At 52.2% G+C, this 21,305-nt stretch overlaps 9 protein-coding genes across 9 annotated transcripts; 4 read left to right on the forward strand and 5 right to left on the reverse strand.

Annotated features, from left to right (window-relative positions):
• Positions 1-420: 420 nt before the first annotated feature.
• On the forward strand, positions 421-1,212 carry MAA_05077 (Profilin, plant; the record flags this gene model as incomplete). Its single annotated transcript, XM_007823075.2, has 5 exons — positions 421-433; positions 518-533; positions 618-702; positions 857-1,003; positions 1,078-1,212. The coding sequence occupies 5 exons, from the start codon at positions 421-423 to the stop codon at positions 1,210-1,212; spliced, it is 396 nt and encodes a 131-aa protein (XP_007821266.2).
• Positions 1,213-3,655: 2,443 nt separating this feature from the next.
• MAA_05075 (YL1 nuclear) lies at positions 3,656-4,234 on the reverse strand (the record flags this gene model as incomplete). The annotated part of the gene is made up of 1 exon (XM_007823073.1): positions 3,656-4,234. The coding sequence occupies one exon, from the start codon at positions 4,232-4,234 to the stop codon at positions 3,656-3,658; it is 579 nt and encodes a 192-aa protein (XP_007821264.1).
• Positions 4,235-5,475: 1,241 nt separating this feature from the next.
• On the forward strand, positions 5,476-7,949 carry MAA_05074 (Actin-related protein, ARP5 class; the record flags this gene model as incomplete). The annotated part of the gene is made up of 4 exons (XM_007823072.2): positions 5,476-5,656; positions 5,729-6,049; positions 6,109-7,829; positions 7,920-7,949. The coding sequence occupies 4 exons, from the start codon at positions 5,476-5,478 to the stop codon at positions 7,947-7,949; spliced, it is 2,253 nt and encodes a 750-aa protein (XP_007821263.2).
• Positions 7,950-8,544: 595 nt separating this feature from the next.
• On the reverse strand, positions 8,545-9,284 carry MAA_05073 (DNA binding domain-containing/Basic-Leucine zipper transcription factor domain-containing protein; the record flags this gene model as incomplete). The annotated part of the gene is made up of 2 exons (XM_007823071.2): positions 8,545-9,003; positions 9,105-9,284. The coding sequence occupies 2 exons, from the start codon at positions 9,282-9,284 to the stop codon at positions 8,545-8,547; spliced, it is 639 nt and encodes a 212-aa protein (XP_007821262.2).
• Positions 9,285-11,707: 2,423 nt separating this feature from the next.
• On the reverse strand, positions 11,708-13,057 carry MAA_05072 (amidohydrolase; the record flags this gene model as incomplete). Its single annotated transcript, XM_007823070.1, has 1 exon — positions 11,708-13,057. One exon carries the CDS (start codon positions 13,055-13,057, stop codon positions 11,708-11,710), a length of 1,350 nt encoding a protein of 449 aa, XP_007821261.1.
• Positions 13,058-13,482: 425 nt separating this feature from the next.
• MAA_05071 (pterin 4 alpha carbinolamine dehydratase) lies at positions 13,483-14,196 on the forward strand (the record flags this gene model as incomplete). The annotated part of the gene is made up of 3 exons (XM_007823069.2): positions 13,483-13,800; positions 13,866-13,928; positions 13,990-14,196. 3 exons carry the CDS (start codon positions 13,483-13,485, stop codon positions 14,194-14,196), a joined length of 588 nt encoding a protein of 195 aa, XP_007821260.2.
• Positions 14,197-14,733: 537 nt separating this feature from the next.
• Positions 14,734-15,839, reverse strand: MAA_05070 (sterol desaturase-like protein; the record flags this gene model as incomplete). Its single annotated transcript, XM_007823068.1, has 3 exons — positions 14,734-15,534; positions 15,637-15,742; positions 15,829-15,839. 3 exons carry the CDS (start codon positions 15,837-15,839, stop codon positions 14,734-14,736), a joined length of 918 nt encoding a protein of 305 aa, XP_007821259.1.
• Positions 15,840-17,108: 1,269 nt separating this feature from the next.
• Positions 17,109-19,194, forward strand: MAA_05069 (ATP synthase regulation protein NCA2; the record flags this gene model as incomplete). Its single annotated transcript, XM_007823067.1, has 2 exons — positions 17,109-17,125; positions 17,196-19,194. 2 exons carry the CDS (start codon positions 17,109-17,111, stop codon positions 19,192-19,194), a joined length of 2,016 nt encoding a protein of 671 aa, XP_007821258.1.
• A 539-nt stretch (positions 19,195-19,733) lies between these two features.
• Positions 19,734-21,014, reverse strand: MAA_05068 (C4-dicarboxylate transporter/malic acid transport protein; the record flags this gene model as incomplete). The annotated part of the gene is made up of 3 exons (XM_007823066.2): positions 19,734-19,883; positions 19,950-20,674; positions 20,792-21,014. The coding sequence occupies 3 exons, from the start codon at positions 21,012-21,014 to the stop codon at positions 19,734-19,736; spliced, it is 1,098 nt and encodes a 365-aa protein (XP_007821257.2).
• Positions 21,015-21,305: the final 291 nt, after the last annotated feature.

The raw sequence follows: 21,305 nt of genomic DNA on the forward strand, positions 1-21,305 counted from the left end.
GCCTACAGCTGAAGGGCTGGCGGCAGAAACATGAAAGACGTCGCTTGACACTGCGTGACATCAAAAGGTGAGTACTTGCATCATCACATCATGGTGGGGGTTCCAGATGTCAGCTCAAGTCAACAAAGTACCCCTCGTTGGCAAACTCACGGCGGGGAACGGCCACAGACATTGGCTGGTGGTGCTTTTAATCTCGGATGAGCAAGACGGACAAAAGACACGCGCAGCAGACAGGAGGGGCACAAGCAACGGGCTCGACCGACTCCATCACACAAACAAACTTGGACCTTTGACCTTCATACCCGTTCTTGCATTGCTGCCGGCGCAACCTACTGTTCAGCTGCGGCACCTAATACTTTTGTTTAATCTCCGCATTCGCTTTGTTCGTTTCTGCATCTCCAGCTCCCAGAAGCCCTCACCATGTCGTGGCAAGGTACCGACCATCCCACCGCTCCCAGTCAACAACCCCTCCTATCACCGCAACTGCATCATCGTTGACTAACCCTCGGCCGTGCAGCTTATGTCGACACCAGGTACACCTGCGCCCTCCATCTCCGGCCCCTCGTCCTCGCTCCCGATGATATAGTAGAAAAAAGCTGACTCTTGACCTTGCCCAGCCTTGTGGCTACCGGTCACATTGACAAGGGCGCCATTATCAGCGCAGCCGGCGACAGCGCCTGGGCGGCTTCGACCGACTTCCAGGTAAATTTTTTATTTTATTATTTTTTTTTTTTTTTCCAAAATCACATACCGCCTCTCCCCTCTTAGACGATGCCCCACAAACAGCAGCGGGTGTCGCTCATGGATGTCCAAACAGACTGCTGACTGATACTCTCTGGGCTCTCAACGGTAATAGCTTAAGCCCGAAGAGATGAAGGCCATTTCTGCTATTGTCAGCGGCGACGCCGCCGCCAAGGACAAAGCCTTCGCAGAAGGTCTCTACATTGCCGGCAGCCGATACGTCATGGCCCGAGCCGATGGTCGGAGTATCTACGCCAGACAGGTACGGGAAGCTTCTTGACATTTTCCCCCATGTCCTGAAAGCTAACATGGTTTGGGTTTTGCTTCTGCGGACAGGGTCGATTGGGTGTTGCCATCGCCAAGACCAAGCAGGCTATTGTTGTTGGCCACCACGGCGAGACTGGAGTCGCCGGCAATGCTAGCTCGACTGTCGAAGGACTGGCTGACTACCTTATTGGTCAGGGATACTAGATGTGGGAAGGAGATGTATGACGAGATGAAGCTACACAAAACAAGTCGACATGGCAAGATGTTACGAACATATGAAGATTAGGAGTCTATTAAACCCAACCGGCCGTCTGTTACTACAAGTTGTTGCTTTTCGTCAACATGACCTGTGACGAAGTATATTTGGCAGGTATTGAAACCAGGAAACTAGACAGCATATCTCGCATCAACGCGGAAACCCCTACTCGCCATTGCCGGGATGCTAGAGCCAACCCAGATCACATTTGCAAGAAACCAACATAACAATGTCCAATCTGCCAATAGTAGCTTTTGCGCCGTCGACCATAGACCGGCTGCCGACGTAGGTTGGTACATTCCCTCATCCACCCTCTGCTATGCAATATGATACAGAATTTCCTTTGACTTTTCCACACCTCTACGCCCGGAATTCGAATACGCCGGATCCGTCCCTGCGTTTGTCCCTCCCACCTTGGGAGATGAATTTATGCCCAGTCAAAAAGCACGGAGTCTTGAAAAAAAATCCCTTACTCCCGCAACACATACACGTACTCCATTATAGATCCTTCATTCCTCACCAAATTCCACTAGCATGTTGACAATGTTCAAAAACGCATTCGTATCGAGTCGCAGAACCAGACTTTTAATTCCGTTGCGGTCCTTTTTCAAACCGGCAACTCCGCATTTCGGCGTCCCAGTCCTATCCTATCGACAACCATGCCAATATACGGTCCAACAACGGGTATTCCCCTCGCAAAGCCGGCAATCGTGCCCAAGAAATCTCCAAACAGGATAACTATCCCGTACGCCTCGACTAAAAAGCCGATAAACGTCCAGCGCATCAAGATCATCGTCAGACCTGCAAAGAAGGCTGCTGTGCCTTTGGCCTTTTGTTTGCGCGCGAAGAAGAGGAGCGTCTTTTGGGGGCCGATGATGATTGTCAGGCCGATGAGGAAAAGGATCTACACACTGTATCAGCTTTTGCTTGACTCTTTTCTTTCTTCGAAAAAGAGAGCAAGTCGCCTGCGTCTTTCGGGGGGGCGAGAGGGGTGTCGTACATTTCCCATGGCAAGCCTGCTTGCCGATTAGATACCATCGTGAGGGTTGGAAAAGGGAGATACGTACATGGCGCGATCAAAGAAGAGCATTACTCCTCCGATGAGGAACAGGCCTCCTGTGGAATAGGTTAGCTGTCGAATGCTCGGCATTTGCGCCGACGAGAGTGGACGCCGCACACGTACCGCCGGAGCAGAAGACTACCCCTATTTCTGTAGACATTGTCAGCGCCCGTCTTCCATGTTCAGCTCTGGCTAGTCCATCGCCGAGTTGTGCACTTTGCGACGCCAGCTTGCTGTGTCGCGTGTGCCAGGGGGTTCCATGGTCGTGTACATACTTTGAGAGTCGGACATCCACATCGACATGGTCGGCGGTTTATTTTCCCAGTTCGTTTTTAGGGACTTTAGATTTTGTTGGATATTTCGGATAGAGAATGTGGTCTCGAGGCAAGCGCTTTAATGAGGATTCGTGTGAAAAGGGGAATCTCTTTTTTTTTTTTTCCTTCCTTTCCCTTCTAAGATTGCATGTGGTTCTTCTTGATGGGTACGAATGGACAGCATGGCGTTCGGGGTCTCCAGCTATTGGGGTCAGGCACGGGCTTTCCTGAGGTGTAGGGAGAGGGTGCGACAAACATGGTTTAGCGCGATTGGGGGAATGAGAGCGACCCACTGTCCATTTTTTGCTGGCGAGATAAATTTCGAGGCTGGAAGGACCTAGGACTGATTCCTTCAACCTTCGTTGTTTGATACCTTGATTTCCAACAGCTGAAGCCCTTGATTCCTGGGACTTGTGCACCTTTTTCTGTCGTGACTGGGCTGATTATGGATACATGTTCGCACGGAAAGCTAAGTGACTTTCCAAACCTGACCACCTGTGGCTTGCCAGCCGGTGTTCATAATGATGCATGTCTTTTTCCGACCCTGTGTGCGAAGTTCGGTATTGTACCAGTGGTTTCAGATCACGCACTGCAGAATCGACACAAGACTTCGAAAACATTGGCAGTCTTGGACAAATATTTTCTATAACTTTGGCTTCACTACTAGTACACATTGCCCCGACAGCCAGGCTCTTTAGCTTCGGCAACTGAGATTGCTCGTCTCCATGCATTCTCGGTACTTTGTCGGCTTTCATAGCTCGGGCAGAGAGCAAAACTCGATCACGATTAAGCCGGAGCGTCATTTGCCATCCCTGGCTGAAAGGCCGGGGATGCATAGTTGAAGCTTGACTTTGTTGGTCGGACATTGTCCTATCGAGATGTCCTGTTGTAGTTTATAATCTGGCCATGGTTTGGCCTAGCCTGTCTCCAATGCAAATTATGAACTCCCCTGACAACCCCCAACTTAAACTAGCCCAGTCGCCATAGTGTGTGTATCGGTCCGTACTAGTATATTGCTCACTTCAGAACGGTATGTGCACCACGAGCCTCAAGAAACTGTTCGGCAGAAGTCTGTGGCAGGGACCGAATCAAAGCAAAGATCTCTTTGTTATAGTATCTCATTCGGGTCTTGGGGTCGATATACGGCGCAGGCAAGCCCGTGACATCGCAGTAGTGCTTGGAATGAGCCAATGACGGTGCTGATTCAATATTGGTATATGTCGCCGTCGGCGCAGAAGCAATCGCACCCGGTGGCTTCAAACTCTTTTCAAGTACCAGCTTTGAAAGGCTCCGTGATGCTTGAGCAAGATTAGGAGCCTGGTCTCGACCGTTGGTGGTCGCAGGTGTAGAGGTTCCGCTTGTGGACAAGCCATCATCTCTTGCAGGCGTGGCATTTCCGCTTCCCTCCTGAGGGGTCGCCAGAGCGGACGCTTCTCTTCTAGAGGCATCGCCTACAATGGCCTTGAGGTTCTTGTTTCGGCGCTGGTTGGGTTTCCAGTGCTGGTTTCGGAAGGTCTTGTGGATGGAGTGGATGTCGAGCTGCTCGATAAGCTGCTGGTGCTGGATTTGGGCTTCAGTGGGAGTGGCGGTGGCCATGTTGAGGAGCGTTGAGAAATGTGACGAGGTGGGCAGGCTTGTCTGGGGGTGAAGCGTATGTGACCCCTACATTTGAGACGACTGCAAATGCTTGATCACAGTTGTGGTCTGGATGGGCTAAGAAGTGATGAAGCCGAGTTAGAGTCGCATACTGTCGTCGTTCTGCCGCGTCTCACCGCATCTTAATGTGGTCACTGTCCACCTCCACCATGCTAACATCTATTGATGGAAACAGTGTGCGTGCATAGTCCATAACATTGCTGAGAGGAATTACAAAGATGGTAAGATTTCCTTCTCTGACACTCATTATTCCTGTTCATGGTCTTACATATCTTGAATACAGGAAAGCCCGCATGAGCACCAGCAGAACTTGTTGCTGTCCCGCATCGTGACCAACGTGGTACGCTACAGCTCGTCGTTCATACGCGACATGCGCTACCTAGGCTAATTATCGACTAGGAAAAATTAAATGAAGCAGTCATTGTCATGAATAAGAGCCTTCAGGTAAATATGGCGTCCCCAACCAGCAATGAGGAATAGAAAGCGTGGAACTCACACGTTAGCCAGGAAATTAATATTCAAAACATGAACGTCGAGTTGGTGGCGCAAATGTTTAAAAATTATCAATCAAATGTTCTTTTCCATCTGGAAGGTGAGTATCCGTGCCGCATGTCTGGAAAACGCGTGTTAACTCGTACATCAGCTACGGACAACCTCAAACCGCCGTCATAGCAATAGTATGGGCAAATGCATGAGGAACAAAAGCTTGGAAAGCGCCAGGCAGAGTCATAGGCTAGATGATGTGATGACAGCGAACGCCATATATATCTATACAATTCTGATTTCACCCCAAATTTCCCCATCAAATTGTAAAAATAAATAAAAAAGTAAAATAGTGAACAGCGCGTAAACACACACATTAAGCTTCACACTCTATGCCGCTCACCTTTGACCCAAGACCAGTGACTTGCAGGGGCGTGATAGTGCGAGACCCACCAAGAAGAGAGCCTCTCCCGTCATCAGCCTCGTAGCCTCGCATTGGCCCTTCTGGTTTCTTTTGACCTCCCAGAGGCGCCGTCAACACTCGAATTCCTTTGCTTGCCCATCAATTGCCGGTCACGCAAGCCAAGTGCATCACCGCAGGCGCCCTATTCGCCACACCGGCCGGATACGCTGACCCTCAACATGATTACTGCAGCTACCTGGTGATTCCGACTGAAGCTTTGCGACACAAAGACGCCATGGCTCCCTCTGCGATAGACGACCCAAAGCAACCACGGCCAGACGAGAAGGCGTATCCTCCTGCCAACATCTTCCCCGTCAAAGAGACTCGCTTCGAAAAGTACATTGAGCCTCAGGCTGATGGATACAAGAAGGCGTTTGAGCAACACAAGGGCAATGCTGCCATCGTGATTGATAATGGTAAGTGAGATGGATGATGAATCTGCAGGTCAGACCGTCAAGACACAGTCGAGTTAACACCTATGGTCGCAGGGTCTTCAGCCGTTCGCGCCGGGTGGTCATTCGAGTCGGCACCGCGATTCAGCATACCCCCGATAATGTCCAAGTATCGCGACCGCAAGCTTGGTAAGACTTTCTCGTTTGCCGGATCCGACTGCTATGCCGACACGACAGCTCGAGGCCATATCCGGGGGGCATTCGAAGCGGGCACTGGCATCGTGAGCAACTGGGACGTCATGGAGCATGTTCTGGACTATGTGTTTCTCAAACTAGGACTGAACGAATCAAGCGACGGAGTCGACGTCCCCATCGTCATGACAGAGGCAGTCGCCAACTTGCCATATTCAAGAAAATGTTTGTCAAAACTCACTGCACCCTTCACGAGAACTTGACAGCTAACAAGGGCCGTCCAGCAATGACTGAAATCATCTTCGAATGCTACGGTGCACCATCGCTGGCGTACGGCATTGACTCCCTCTTTTCGTACCGACAAAACAAGGGCAACACAGGCCTTGTGGTCTCGTCATCCTACACTTCAACGCACATAATCCCAGTATACAACGCGAAAGCGATGCTCGGACAGGCAATACGGCTCAACTGGGGAGGATACCATGGCGCCGAATATCTCCTCAAACTCATCCGCTTAAAATACCCAGCCTTCAACGCCAAACTAAACGTCTCACAGGCTGAGCACATGATTAGAGACCACTTTTACGTGTCAAAGAATTACGATGAAGAAATCAAAAGCTACCTAGACTGGACAGGTCTGGAAGACAGAGACGTCGTCATCCAGTACCCCTACACGGAGGAAGTTGTTGTTCAAAAAACCGAGGAGGAACTTGCTAGGATAGCAGAGCGTAAAAAGGAGAGTGGTCGTCGGTTACAACAACAGGCCGCCAAGATGCGACTGGAAAAGCTGATGAAGAAGGAACAGGATCTCGAGTACTACAAGAATCTCCAAGCCAAGCTCGTTGACGAAACCAAGAAGGAAATCCGCCGTCAGCTAGACAGCCACGAGATCAAGGATGAAAACCAACTCGACAAAATCGTCAAGGAGCTGGAAAAGTCCATCAAGAAGGCGCGCACAAAGGACGTCGGCGGCGACCCTGAAGAAGACCAGGAGCAGCCCAACTTTGACCTCCTTGACATCCCCGACGACCAGCTCGATGAGGCGCAAATCAAGCAGAAGCGCCAACAGCGACTCATGAAATCCAACCACGACGCTCGGGCACGTGCCAAAGCTGAAAAGGAGGCTGAAAAGGCACGAGTCGCTGAGGAGGAGCGTCTCGACAAGGAACGCCGCGAAAATGATCTCGACAACTGGCTCGAAGAGAAGCGTCAAGCTCGTCTCCAGACCCTCCAAAAGATCAAGGAGCGCGACCGCCTCAAAGCCGACCTAGGCAACCGCAAGTCTCTCGCCTCCCAGATCCGCATGAAGAGCATCGCCAACCTCGCGTCCGACAACCCCACCAAGAAGCGTCGCCGCGGCGGAGACGACGATGACTTTGGCGCCAACGACGACGACTGGGGCGTATATCGCCAAATCGCCGTCGGCGACAACAGCGAAGACGAGCAGGAAGAAGAAGACCTCGCCACCAACCTCAAGAACCTCGAGCAGGAGCTCCTCCAGTACGATCCAGACTTTGACTACGAGCAAACTCAGGAAGCACAATCAGACTGGTCCAAGTCCCTCCTGCACGCATTCGCACGCGGCCCGCGGCCCTTTGACCCAGCCTCCCAGGCACAGCTCAACCAAATCCATCTCAACGTGGAGCGCATCCGCGTCCCGGAGATTGTGTTCCGCCCGTCCATAGCAGGCGTCGACCAAGCGGGCATTATCGAAATCGCAGGCGACATGCTGAACCAGCGCCTGAGCGGGATGCCCGACCGCGACGCACTCCTAAAGGACATCTTCCTCACGGGTGGGAACACCATGTTCCAGAACTTTGACGAGCGAGTTCGTGAAGGGTTGAGGGCGCTGCTGCCTGCTGACTCGGAGTTGAAGGTGCGTCGAGCGCAGGATGCCTTGCTGGATGCATGGAAGGGCGCGGCGAGTTGGGCAGGGACGCCAGCATGGAAGGCAGCCACCATTACGAGGGAGGAGTATCGCGAAAAGGGACCAGAATATATCAAGGTACGTTTTTTATTGCGCCTGTCTTTGTGCAACGAGGCGGGGACCTTTTTTTTTTTTTTTTTTTCTTTTTTGGCTAACGTGGAGACACAGGAGCATGATATGGGCAACTCGTATGCTTAAATGGTTTTGTTATCGGCGAAGGGTATCGGAGTCAAAATGCGGCTGGCTTTAAGTGTCATGTATTCTATTTATGGGGAATCGTTAGGTACTGAATAGAGAAAATAATCCACACAAACATGACTAGAATCACCAATCAAGAAATAAGAATGGCACTTAGAAATGTAAAGAGATTCCATCGCGGCGTCTAGGAAGCCTAATAGGGGAGATGGTGAGGTTCTTGATAGAAAACGTCGGGTTCAGCGACCAGGGGAACATCTTCCTCCCAACATCCAGCCAGCAATGAAAACCTATTCCACAACACTCCCTTTCAAGCAAGATAAATATGTTCAACACCAACCCGCTGTACAAGTTTCTCTTGAGCCTTGCTCTCCTGTTGGGTTTAATAACCACCAACTGACAGCGAATTCACATAGCCATCGCAGCCATCAAGTTCCAACTTCATATCACATCGCCCAACTCCAATAACGCCATGGTGAATCAAGTAAGAAAGGGGTTTAGCATCAAGAACAGGTATCCCACAACGCCTCCGTAAAAAAAGGCTGACAGCCTGAAGAAGTCCATTAGGAAGGGGTCCCGTTCACAACCGTAGTTCATACTACACATCCGCCGGTCGACCAGAGTTTTCTTCGCTCTGTTGGTGAAGTTGTCTGTTGATTTCGTCGACTGTGCGACTATCTTCATCGCGTGGCTCAGGCTTATATTCGGGGCTGGGGTATCGCCCTTGGGATTCGGCCAATTGCTCCTGGGCAGCAAGACCAGCTACGGCCTGGGCAACAGCTTCAAGCGGCGTTCCAACTCCAGGGTTTGGCGCTGGCTCGGGTGCACTGGCAGGAGGAGGCTGGGCGGCGGAGGACTGGGAAAGATTCACATTGGGCGGCGGAGGCGGATACTCTCCTTGGGTATCAATGAGCCTCGATTGAAGATGGATAACGTACTCACGCAGGGCGTAGTTTTCGGCCTGCACGACTTTATACGTTTGCTCCATCTCGGCGTAATCTCGCACCTGCTGCTCAAGCTTCTTGATATAGCCCTCCTTGCGCTGTCTGAATGCTCTCTTTATATCCCACATTAGCTGCTATCCACCAAAAAAATTGTTCTTTGGTGCATATACGGTATCTGGGATCCAGAGTCAAATCAGAAGAAGACAAAACCTACCTGCGCAGCTCTGTTTTGCGCCGCACGCTTCGACTGAGAAAGCTCACGCTTTGCTTTTCTTCCGTCGCCGGCAGCGCCAGGTTCGGGAGCCGACGACGACGGAGCTGGGGCTATGGAAGCATTGGGCGGACCGGATGGACTGCCACCAGGGCTATGTCCAGAAGGAGGCCCCATGGGCATCATGTTGGATGGGTGGCCTGGAGTAGCTCGGAGATCTGGGTGAATATGCGACTCGGCTTGAGTCTTGCTCAAGGCGCGAGCAGCTTCGTGTGAGGCAGCGGCCAACTCCTCGTATCCATTCGCCGTTCGCGCCGGCGGAGAGTGCGAAAGAGCGCTTCTCGAGTCGCACGAGCCTGAAGCTGTCGAAGTTTCGGCGTCGTGACTCTGCAGGAGCTCCAGTTGTGCGCGCAAGTGCTGCTCTGCTCGGAGAAAGACCAATCCGTGTTAGCAAGGTCTGCTTCGGTCTGTTTCTCCCATAAACCCTCCCACGCAGTCTGGCACTTGGAAGAGCCTAGCCGACCAAGCAAGGCAACAGCCGTGCTGGCGTTCCAAATAAAAGTCAAAACGCAGCAATTGAGTATGGCTGTTGCCCAGAGGCTGCAGCACCAAGCAAATAGCAAATGGGTGTGCAAAGCCCCAAGCTGCTGCTCGTCACTTGACTGAGACGGCGAGCCTCGGCCAAGGAGCACACGGCAGCTCGCGCGACGGCGGAAAAGGTGATGCAATTCCGACAAAGCCTCGGGCAGGAATGAAACCATGCAGTTGGCGGGCGTGCAAGTGCTCACACACGTCCAAAAAAGAGGCACAGCGGTCGTGCGCAAGACAGAGGGGGAAAGATGATCTTGCTGACTTACCTTGATTCCCAGAACTCGATGGTTGCTGCATTGCTTGGATGGGATATTCTGACTCAGCATTCGAGATGCGCGAGGCGAGGATTACATACTACGGGAACGGAGTACGCAAGAGTCGAAGCTGCTGACGTGAACGTGGTGGGAAAAAAGAGGACCCCGGGGATGGGCAGGTGCGGACTAGCCTTTCTTGCCCTTTGGGCTGGGTGGGTAGGTGGCACACACACACATGCACAAGGCGCAGTCGCAGCTTCCATGAACATCTCGTTGGGCCAGGCAGTAGTACTCCGTAGCGGAGTATCGGAATCGGCTTATGTAATAAGATGACGCCGCCGGAAACGAAGCATTGCGTGGCTGGACTCGAAGATGCAACTAAGCATGGTGGACCACCACCCAAGGACGACATGGGGGGCGTCCACGACCAGAGAGCACAGCTGCTGCTTAATGTCGTCTCAACTCCATCCTCCCTGTTGTTCCCAGTTATGTCCGGACGACGAAACAACAGTACGTTTCGCGTCTCACTTCCGAGCAATGCCCAACCAATGCCAGCGCCAATATCAAGATGAAAGCTTAGCCCTCCTTTCTTGGCATTACCACACACCTCCATGACCCTGCTGGACTATCTGTCGCGCTGCTTCTCTAGTCTCCTGGAGACTTTCTGTTCGCCGGGCGGCGCCGGCAAAGCATCCAACATATTGGTTTGTCAGCAACAAGAGAACTTTGACAACAGCCAACGCTAAAAAAGCGGGTCAACAACTTGTCCTGTGGTCACCAGCTCGAGACTACCTGATTCTACGGAGTACCAGATGAGGAATATGCCTTGTCTGCGGTTAGCAAGTTCGAAGTGTGCGACGGGTCAAGTATGATTTACTCACTCAATCACTCTATTACCACAGCCGCATACAGCTGCTTCACGGTACTTCAACTAAACCAAGCGAGCAGCGCATCTTATCAGGACAAACCCAAACAACCGCCACCATACATATGTATCATTTTGGAAACAAGTCTGATGCCCATCCTTGTTTACACACCGTCATTCCCGTGCTCTCGGGTAGTGCCCGAATGTATTGGCAGCAACAGACGTTCTCATGCACCTTTGGGCGTTATGTCACCCACCTGCCATTACGGATTACCGGAGTGGTAGATTATTCGTCTCGCCAAACTTACCCGAGGCCGGAGTCACCGGAAACCAGGGTGACAACCTCCCGCCCCCTCCAGCAGTCTTTCAGCTCCGTCGGCTGGACGAGTTGCAATGCGTTATCTGGTACACAGCCCAGAAAGGAACCAGCATGTATGTCCGATAGAGTCTTGGTAAAGTAGATATGTCGCGCATAGGTATTCGGCCTGGGGCGGAAAAGGCGTTCTTGCAGTATGCTGCTATTTCATCAACACCCGTTCACAGATGCCTTGGTACCCTGCATCATATCAACGAAGGCCTGACAAGATACAATGCCTTATACCAGTGCAGTGTATCACTCTACACTGTCAAGAGCTCGGCCAGCACGAAACTCACCCAGTCATATCTAAACTCTGCCCACGGCTTAAATCCCGTCTGAAGCCTTTAGAAATCGTTCAGTAGTTGCCAGAATTACTTGATTCTCGATTCATCCGAGCACGCCGCCACGAAACCGCAAATACGACTTGAACGGAGTACTGTAAATTATGTAAATTATGTCTACAATTTTCAAAGTTATTCAAAGTATCAGTAACACGTCCTCATCACCAAACATCCTCCATCTCTTCCGTCGACACTCCTCACACAGGCGGCAACCTATCCGAAGTAGACTTGAACAATCTTCCCCCTTTCCAGACATGCGTAACATTCTCCGGGTTCGTAAGCACACTAATATCATCCAAGGGATTCATCTTAACGGCAATCACGTCCGCATCATATCCCTCCTTCAGCTGCCCACTGAGCGGCGCAAGACCACCCAGCGTTAGCGGCCCATTTGCCGTCGCGCTCTCAATCGCCTGCAAGGGCGTCATCCCCAGTTCAACCGCATACACAAGCTCATTTGCGTTATGACCGTGCGAAAGCCTCGATTTGCGATCGCTGCTCGCCATGTCTGTCCCCAGAGCGATCTTGACGCCCTTCCTGATGGCAAGCTTGTATGACTCCTTGGACTTGTCGATCAGACCGAGCAGTTTCCGCTTATTAGGCTCCGGGAGTTGGTCCATGTAGTCAGCGGCCAAGACCCGGACAATGTGCTGCGTAGGGACGAAGATGGCGTCCTGCTTGACCATGACGTCGGCAACTTCCTCATCTATGTACATGCCGTGTTCAATAGTTTTCACGCCAGCCCGGAGGCCGGCGAGAATGCCTGCTTTGCCAATGGCGTGGGCGGCAACAGCGCGCCGACTCCGGCCTGCTTCTTCGACAATGGCCTTGAGTTCTGCGTCGGAGAATTGCCGGTCCTCAGGGTCGTCGTTCAGACTGAGGACTCCTCCGCTGGAACACACCTTGATGACGCGGGCGCCGCGGCGGACCATTCTCCTGACCATCCTTGTGCAATCTTCTACGCCGTCGCAGACTGCAAGCGGCATGCTTCCGTACGTCATGGCCTCGACCACGGTTGTCAGGGGGGTATTGTGTTCGTCCCCGTGTCCGCCGGTAATGGACATGATGCCAATGGCCGAGTAGATATTCGGGCCCACGAGCGGTCCATTCTGTACGCCGGGCCACACATCCCCCCCGTAGCCGCCGAGCTCTCGGACAGACGTGTATCCCGCGTTCAGGGTGGCTTTCAAATCATCCACGGTGATGGCGCCGGCGAGTGCGCTGAAGCCAGGCAGGAAGCCCACCAGCCCGGACACCGAGCTCGCAACGTCAAGCGCGACGAAGTGGACGTGGCAGTCCCACAGGCCGGGCATGAGGACATGGACATATGTCGGGTTGATGTCATGGTACTTGGAGGGACGGTTCAGAAACGAGCCCACCCACTCGATTTTGCCGCCGCGCATGGCGAGGGCGCCGTTTTGGATGGGCTCGCCTCTTCCGGGGATAAGGAGCTGCGCCCAGAGGAGGGTTGTGGTGGACTCGTCTTTGTGTGCGGCCACGTCGATGTGCGACTCTGGGAGGTTTTGCTTGCGGATTGGGACTCGCATGTTGGTGGTGGATTGATAGGGTAGCTCTTATATCGGAGTGTCTGAGGGAGTGCAATTGGGCCACGGTGATGGAAGGACAGTGCTCAATTGGAGCATGGATTGCAAATACTAATTTCCTTCTCAAATCAGAAGCATGTTTGGAGTTGGAAAGTCAAGCTTTGACGGTTGCTCTCCTCCCTGCGAGTTTGGCAAGCCGTGTAACCTCGTCGAGGTGGCTGGCGGAGACGGGTACAGCTGCCGAGATCGAAACCATGGCGTATCATTCTGCAGTTTCACATAACCAATTTACCGAATGAGATGGAGATTCAGGCTTCATTTTTTTTTTTTACGATTTGGCGTTTCTTCGTGATGACTAGATATCGTGCATCAACTCAAGCAGCAATAAATGAGATGGACGACATGTGCGGGACCCTTGAGCTCCCAACATGGCAACTCTCTCCCTCCACCAGCCATCCCAACTTTCAAACTTGAACCACACCACATCAACCCCGACATCCTATACCATCGATATCATGTCCCGCCTACTGCGAGGAACAACACTCACCCGCACCGTTCTCTCGCGCACCCACCCCTCCGCAAGATACTCCACAATGCAGCCCAGGTTCTCGCCCGGCACCGACGAAACCTCCACCGCATCAGCGCTCGCGCCTCTCCTAACTTCATCCGGGGGCCGATGGACGCTATCTTCCGAGGGGAAGGCCCTAGAACGAAGCTTCAAGTTCAAGACGTTTGCCAAGACATGGGTATGCCGTGCTGCAGCCGCGAGCTCTGAAAACCCGGACCAGTGGCTGAAATATCTTTGGTGTAGGATTTCATGACTGCCGTGTCGTTGCAGTGTAAACTCAAGAACCACCATCCCGAATGGTCAAATGTACGCGTTTTCTTGATGTTCCTTCCGTGAGAAGTTCTGGTCTGATGGGACGAGGGCGCAGGTCTATAATACTACGTTTATTCGGTGGACGACGCATAATCCCCTGGGGCTGTCGGAGAAGGATGTCAGATTGGCTGGGATCTGTGATGCCCTTGCCAAGGACTTTGGGGAACTGGACCCGGAGCCTGCGAGCCGTGAGGTCAAGGGGCTTGCGGACAAGGCTTCCTCTTCTTCGGGCGATTGCTGCACGCCAAGGAAAGAGAAGTAATGGTCGTGCGGACGCTGTGAAGGGAATCAGTTGGATCTTGGTGCACTTGGAGGCCGTATAATGATCCCTTGTACGAACATTAATGGCATCGTACATTATGCCGTCCGAGCTTCGTGTTGCATGTACGCCATTTTGAAGACACACTTGCTTCAATGTGGTTCAAGGGGTCGCCAAATCAATCAAGCGAACGGCTGAGTAAGAATTATTAACTAATTTCATCTAAGGGCTCCCGCGGGCATGCCACAACCAAATATTATATATACAATAAAATCATGTAATGCCAAACTCAGTCCGCAACTTCCCAAAAACGCCATAGCGAACGCCTTCAAGACTGGGCGTGGGCCGCATGATATGCATGACCATTAATCTATAGTTGTTTTCGACGTCTCTTTTCAAGGTCTCTCTTCTCCTGCCATGCGCCATCTCTCCAAGAGATGCCGTCCCTATCAACGCGCTGAACGTATACCTATCATCGTTGAGATTTTGGAAGGAGAAAAAAAACTGCAAAATTTACCGACATTTGGCAAATTGTACTAGTTAATTCTCCTTCTTGGCGTCCTTGATAGCCTTGAGCTTTCGCTCACGGCGCCTCTTGTTGGCCTCGGGACCGGCCTCGGTGTCTAGGAAAAAGTCCCACCAGCGGAAGCTGGAGGCGTAGTTTCCAATGAACTTCTCGTGGTGCATGTCGTGGTGATCGGCACCGGCCCAGAAGGGCAGGATGTGGCGCAAGCTCCAGGGGAAGTCGTAGCCGCTGTGGGCATCGATGGCCTGGAAGAGACGAAGGATGATCCAGACATACATGGTGACGAGATGAAGGTCACCGGTGACGGAGAGCAGAATAATAGGAGAACCAACGACACCCATGCCGAGGAGCATAGTCTCAATAGGCGAAGCGTACTCGGCGGCCAGACCAAATGGAGCAGAATAGGTGTGGTGCATCTTGTGAATAGCCTTATAAAGAGGTCCGTAGTGCAGAGCTCGATGGAACCAGTAGTGCCAGGTATCCTCCATGACGAATAGGATGGAAATTTGGATGGCCATCTTCAGGAGAGATGGGAATGGCACGCCGTAATCCATGCCAAAATAGGTAGCAATGGGGTGGAACACCCAAATCTGAGGAAGCTCGGCGGTGAAGTGGCTGATGAGGACAATGGCGGCACAATCCCACTGTTCTTTCAAAGTCGGGATCTTCTGGCTTTGGATCTTGTACTTGTGGAAGTAGGGAATTTTATCCATAATCATAAAGGGCAGGCAGCGGCCAAAGTAGACAAGTTCGTGCATGACGAAGCTCATGATGCCGGTCGCAAGGGTATCGTTCTGCATATATAAATACCACGCCTATCAGTTGGTCAGCAATCGTATCCGCCGAACAATGGCTCACGAAGATGTCAATATGCCAGGGGAACATGAGTGAGACGCGGTGGCGAGAGCAGCACGTACTGCCCAGAGACGCTCGAAATAGTTGAGGTTAACATTGTACTTGGAGACCTCCTCGAAGACACTGAAATAATCCTGAGTTTGGTTCAGGGCGCCAACGGTGGAGTTGCTGCGAGATTGAACCTCTTGTTAGCATTGCCGTGGTTTGTCATTTTCGACAAAAAGGGGTCATGTTGAGGGACGGCCAGAACTCACACCAGGTCCATAGGGACGATAGACGAGACAAGCAGTGTCTCGTCGGAAGCAGGATATTACAAAAAGAGCAGAATGCTGAATGAGGGGTATGCGCGAAAACAACAATGCGCAAGAGGTGTATGAGAAGAAAACAGACAGTGACACACAAGGAAGAGAGATGATTGATTGAGCTGAGGAACCGCGACAGTGGGGGACGTGTGAGATTTTATCACGGTTCATTTAACATGTTTTTTGCTACCCGTTCATTTCTGGCCTGATTAGTGTAGATTCTCAGGGGACCATGCAATCAAACCGCCACCCAGAGAAGTTCTTCGAGGACCCTGCCAGGTACCCTTGGTTGTGGCTGGAGCGGTAAATGCACAGCCTGGTACTTGGTAGGTACCGCCCGTGCTAGATCGCACATGATCGCCCCTCCGATGGAGCATGGCCATTCTGTCGGCTTGCGAGGAACCGACTGCACGAGAATGCGCAGACTTTCTCAGCACTGCTGGTTGGGTGGCTCGAGAATGGTGCCACCTCCAGTAGTGCTTCCCGTCTTCCGGCAGCCAACCAGCTGTCACCTTGCGATATCGATAAGACTTGATACAAAATACGAATACGCAGTCGTGATGCACCACGGCGCGTTGCCACCCAATTTGCTTGTTTGCCTGTTCTGGGATGGATGATGGTCTCATCCATGCGATTGTTGTGGTCTTCACCAGAACATCAAGTTGTTAACCTACTCAACCCACCTGTGGTCCGACTTGTTTGAGAAAGAGTTGACGTCTCTCTCTCTGACAAACCCCGTCTTTGTTTGTCTCTGCTGAATGCCTTAAACGTTCTTGCTCCTTGTCCCCAATCCCTCCTGCTGCCTCGAATCCGAACACGAGGGTCGTCAGGCTCGAGCCCCACGCGACCGCCAACCAATCTGACGGGATCTTTCCTGGTCATGCACGTCCAAGTCTGCTTTTTGTTTCTTCCGCCCCAGCTATTTTCAGTAATAAACAAAGCAATAATTGTTCCTCGTCGGCTGCTCGTCGTCCCGGCACTCCACGCATGGTGTGACGAGCCTGTCAACTGTAATCGCCTTTGCTGACTGACCTCTGCTTTGTTCCTGATTCGCTCCCCCACATCGTCTTTCAGAATCACCAGATTTCCCGCCTGGTCGGTTCGATCCATGCCGATTGAGGCTCTGTCAGTCTGGCACTAGCCCCCCGCCGCGTTGTGAGCCAAGCCGCACACCAGGGCATTCGTTTCCGGCTGACGGGCCTCATTTCTCCTCATCGTCGGTGTCCTGTATCATGTCACTGGTGTCTGAGTAAGTACAAGTACCCATTTGCTGGCGGTTCTCCTTTGTCCCGTGTTGACTTACCTTCGTTGGTTCCCAGCCAAGTACGCCGTCTGGATGCCTATCTGGATCGGTTGCCGGTGATATCAGAAGCCGCATCGGATGATGGTCGGTCTGATGTAGAAGAGCGTGCATTCGTCACTACTGAGGCGCTCACTTCTCCAAGGTTGGATGAGTTGCTTCGGATTGTTCAGTCCCTGAGTGCCACTTCTGCCTCCGATTCTGTGCTTCCACTGCATCGTGTCAAGGCTCTCCTCGCGCAGTCCGGGCTGCCATCTTTGCAACCGCATGGCATCAACCAACTTGACCAAACAGAGCAACCAGTGGTCAAGAGTGCTTACGAGGATGAGATTGAATGGCTGCTAGTAACCAAGGCCACCGTCCACATATACGGCGCCATTCTCAACTCCCTGCTGGATCAAATCATTCCACTCAACGACGATATTTGGTATTGGTCGGATGTGCTGAACTCGTACACCTACAGCAGTCTTTATACTGTCCAGACGTCGCCAGTTCGGTTTTGGGCGTGGACCCTGGAAGTATACAGCGCAAGCAAGATGCGCTTGCAGTCCCTGTCCGTCAGAGACTCGCCCGTTGAATTTGTCGACTCTACTGCCGCCGGCCTATCGCAGCAATGGCGTCAGTTTTATAGCATTGTGCGCGACACTATTCGAGAGCGCTCCTTTGCCAACATCCAACGGAAGGTCCTCTCACCCGTGGCGTTTTGTCGGTCGGAAGCCCGTCGAAAGCAAGCCCATCTCCGTAAGCTGCGAGAAATCACAGCCAGCGGACTTGGGGTGTTGATGGACGAGGGGCTTCAGTTTGGTCATGACGATGACAAGGCAGACATGCATGACAGTCATGATCTCAAAGGCGTGGTTGAGCGCAGCGTTGCATTGATGGATATGGTTCTGAAGGAAGTCTGTACCCTGGACGTGAACATTCATGACTTTGAAGATAAAGTCTTCGCCGGTGTGGAAGAAGACCCTGAGTTGTCCGTGCACTTGGAAGAGAGTGTCACGCTGGACCGCCCAGCTGTGTTGTCTCGTCGGCTCTTGCGCATAATAGACAAGACCCTTCCGGATCATTTCAACAACATGCAGAGTCTGGCTAGGGAGAATGGCCGACCGTCACAACTCATCAGATATTGGCTTCCAACAATGGTGGGGGTCTTGTCGTCTACTACTGTTTTGCGCATCCTGATCAACCGTCAAGACGAAATCATCAACTGGATTACGAACCTTGGCGGTACAATCCGGGACTTCTGGTTCAACTGGGTTGTGCAGCCAACGACAAAGGTTATCAGGACTATCCGCCATGACTCGACAAGTGACATTGCCATCATGAGCCGAGATAGTCTGAAAGCCGACCGCGAAAGTTTGGAACGAATGGTGGTGGATTTTGCCAAGGACAAGCCGCACTTTGCTTTTGAAGGGAATTCCTCCATAACGGATATTCAACTGGCCGAAATTCGAAACAAGGTTGCCGAAGGGGATGTGACTCCTGTGCTGAGGGCGTACGAGCAAGACCTTCGCAGCCCCTTTGTTGGCGCAGTCCGCGGCGACCTGGTCCGGTCGCTGCTGATTCAGGTGCAAAAGACCAAGGTCGATTTGGAAGTGGCCATGACCGGCATTGACTCTCTCCTGAAGAGCCAAGAGCTAGTGTTTGGCTTTGTGGGTTTGACGCCAGGAGTTTTGGTGTCAATTGGTGTGCTTCAGTATCTACGGGGCATATTTGGAGGACGAAGCGGCTTGCGACGAGACAAGAAGTCAGGCAGGGCTGTGCGAATCCTGCGGAACATCGACAGAATATTATCGGAAGCCAGGCCGACAGAGAACAATGTTTTATCCTACAAGGACCACGGCTTGCTGCTATGTGAAGTACACATACTGCGCAGCTATGCAAGCAACTTGATGCCTCGGGATGTCGAAAAGGATTTTTTGGAAGATCTTGACGATCTGGCCAATATCAAGGGCATACAAGTGCAGACCAAGGCATTGGAGCGAATCCGATGGGCGTATGCTAGGTGGCTCAAATGAGGACATGGCTGTACATATTTTCTTTCTTCATGGATTTACACAATCACACATGCATGGCATAGCGCTTCAGGTGGAACTTTTAGGGCAGATTACATACAGTATTAACAAGGAAATGCATACAGGGGTTCAATTTGACTTGTTACCGGCGACCGCGGAGTTGCGAAATCCCTCGTCATTGGGGTTGCTATCTTATCGCCAACACCAGCCAACCACTTGAGTTTGTCTTATCAGCTCGAATTCCTTTTTCACTTAAGGGTCCCATGATGGCTTGCAAACATAGATTGCCCACTTGTAGATTATTATCTCCCCAGATCTTCCCCATGGTGATTTTGATAGTCCGCCTTGACTTTTATTCAACCATGCTCTGCCAAAACTCCAGATGCTTCCTCTTGTTACAAAAGGGAAAAAAAAAAAAAAAAGAAAAAAAAAATCGCTATGCGGACGCCCCCATGCAAATAAAACCTCATACATGTACAGCCGAGGTTTGGTATAAATAACCCGGAATCCAGATCCTATACTTCTTCTAAAGACACAGGCCCTCATACTCTTTCACCAGCATCTCCTTCCCTTTCTTCCTTCTCCTTGAGTTCCTTGAGACAAGGGGCAAAAAACAAGTCGCCTCTGACGGCTAGACAAAGCGTCCTGCTGGCAACCATCATCCAGAGAAGAAGTACGGACAGCGAAATAATCTATCGCCTGAGTTAGCAGACGTGGAACAACACTTGGAGAAACGCGGCACATGCACGCAAACTCACCGTCGTGGCAACCTTGAAGAATTCACTGTCCAAGTTAATCGCCAGCATGCTCGTGCATGTCGCCCACACGCCCAGCGGGAAGGTGAACCCCCACCAGCCCATATTGAAGGGGAAATCGCGAATCGTCGCCAGGCTGATGAGCGCAAAGCACACCCACACAAGAGCGAACCCCCACAAGACCATGCCTAAAAATACGCCTAGCACGTATAGGATCTCAGCACCGCGCGCGACGTCCACGCCGATTGTTTTGAAGGCTGGTGTTGCTGGGAGCAGCTTCACGGCTACTTTGCCCAGCTGCTGGATGCCAAAGCCGCCTTGGCCGAGCGGCCCGACGGGCAGGAAGACGGACACGATGACCTCCTTGGGCGGGAGAGAGTGGATGGTCAGCCGGTGGAAGTAGAGGGCCAGGACGCAGGCGGACAGACACTCGCCGATGCCCCAGAGGATGTACGAGGCAATCAGAGTGGTGAATGCGTGTTGGTGGTTGGGCAGCGCCTCGGCAACGATGCCCCCGGTGGCGGCGGCAACGACTGTCGGCACAATGGGGAGCAGCAGAGCGGCGGTGGTGTTGTTCAGGCCCGGTTTATGGCGGTGCATGACGATGAAGGGCATGGTTATGGCGGTGGCCATGGAGAGGAGCACGTCTATCCACCAGAATGCCCAGGCGAGGTAGACGAGCCAGTCGCCCCATTGTGCGCAGCTGAATATCATCATGTTGATGATGGCTGTTTGTGAAAAGTCAGCATGTTGCGTGTGAAAGAAAATCAAGAAAGAAAAAGGTGCCGGGATATCACCCCAAGTGAGTGATGTGATGGTTGGATTATGGAGGCGCTGAGACATACTGGCAAAACCCATTGGGAAACAACCCAGGAATAACGACTGTCCTGGATGCGAAATCATGGCCCGCCATATGCCGGGATAGGCGATATACCGCACCAGGGAGATGCACGAGAATGCTACGAAGAGAAGGATGTTGAGGCCGAAGAAGATGTAACTTATGAACCGGAGCCATTGGCCATTATATGGCAGATTGTGGAGGAGGATGGAAACGATGCCAGTCCCCATGTTGACTGCAAACCATCTATGACAGGAACAATGGTTAGTTTCCCACGTCTCTCTCATAACCGGTACCGTCGTCCCAGCACAAATTACTGTACAGGGCAACAACGAGGCCAGCATGACGGTGATGGACTCACGAAGGCGTAAAGTTGCGAATGATGCGCCGCCATCCCCGTTCCTGCAGCTCCCTCGCTTTCTTCTGACACGGCGTCTCTTCAAGCGGCGAGACTCCCGCAGGCGCTCCGTCTTCCATGTCGCTGGCGTTGTGGTCCGCCACGTCATGGGTGCTCATGGCAC

Source organism: Metarhizium robertsii (genome assembly GCF_000187425.2).
Source record: "Metarhizium robertsii ARSEF 23 chromosome Unknown MAA_Scf_2, whole genome shotgun sequence".
Classification (NCBI taxonomy): Eukaryota; Fungi; Ascomycota; class Sordariomycetes; order Hypocreales; family Clavicipitaceae; genus Metarhizium; species Metarhizium robertsii.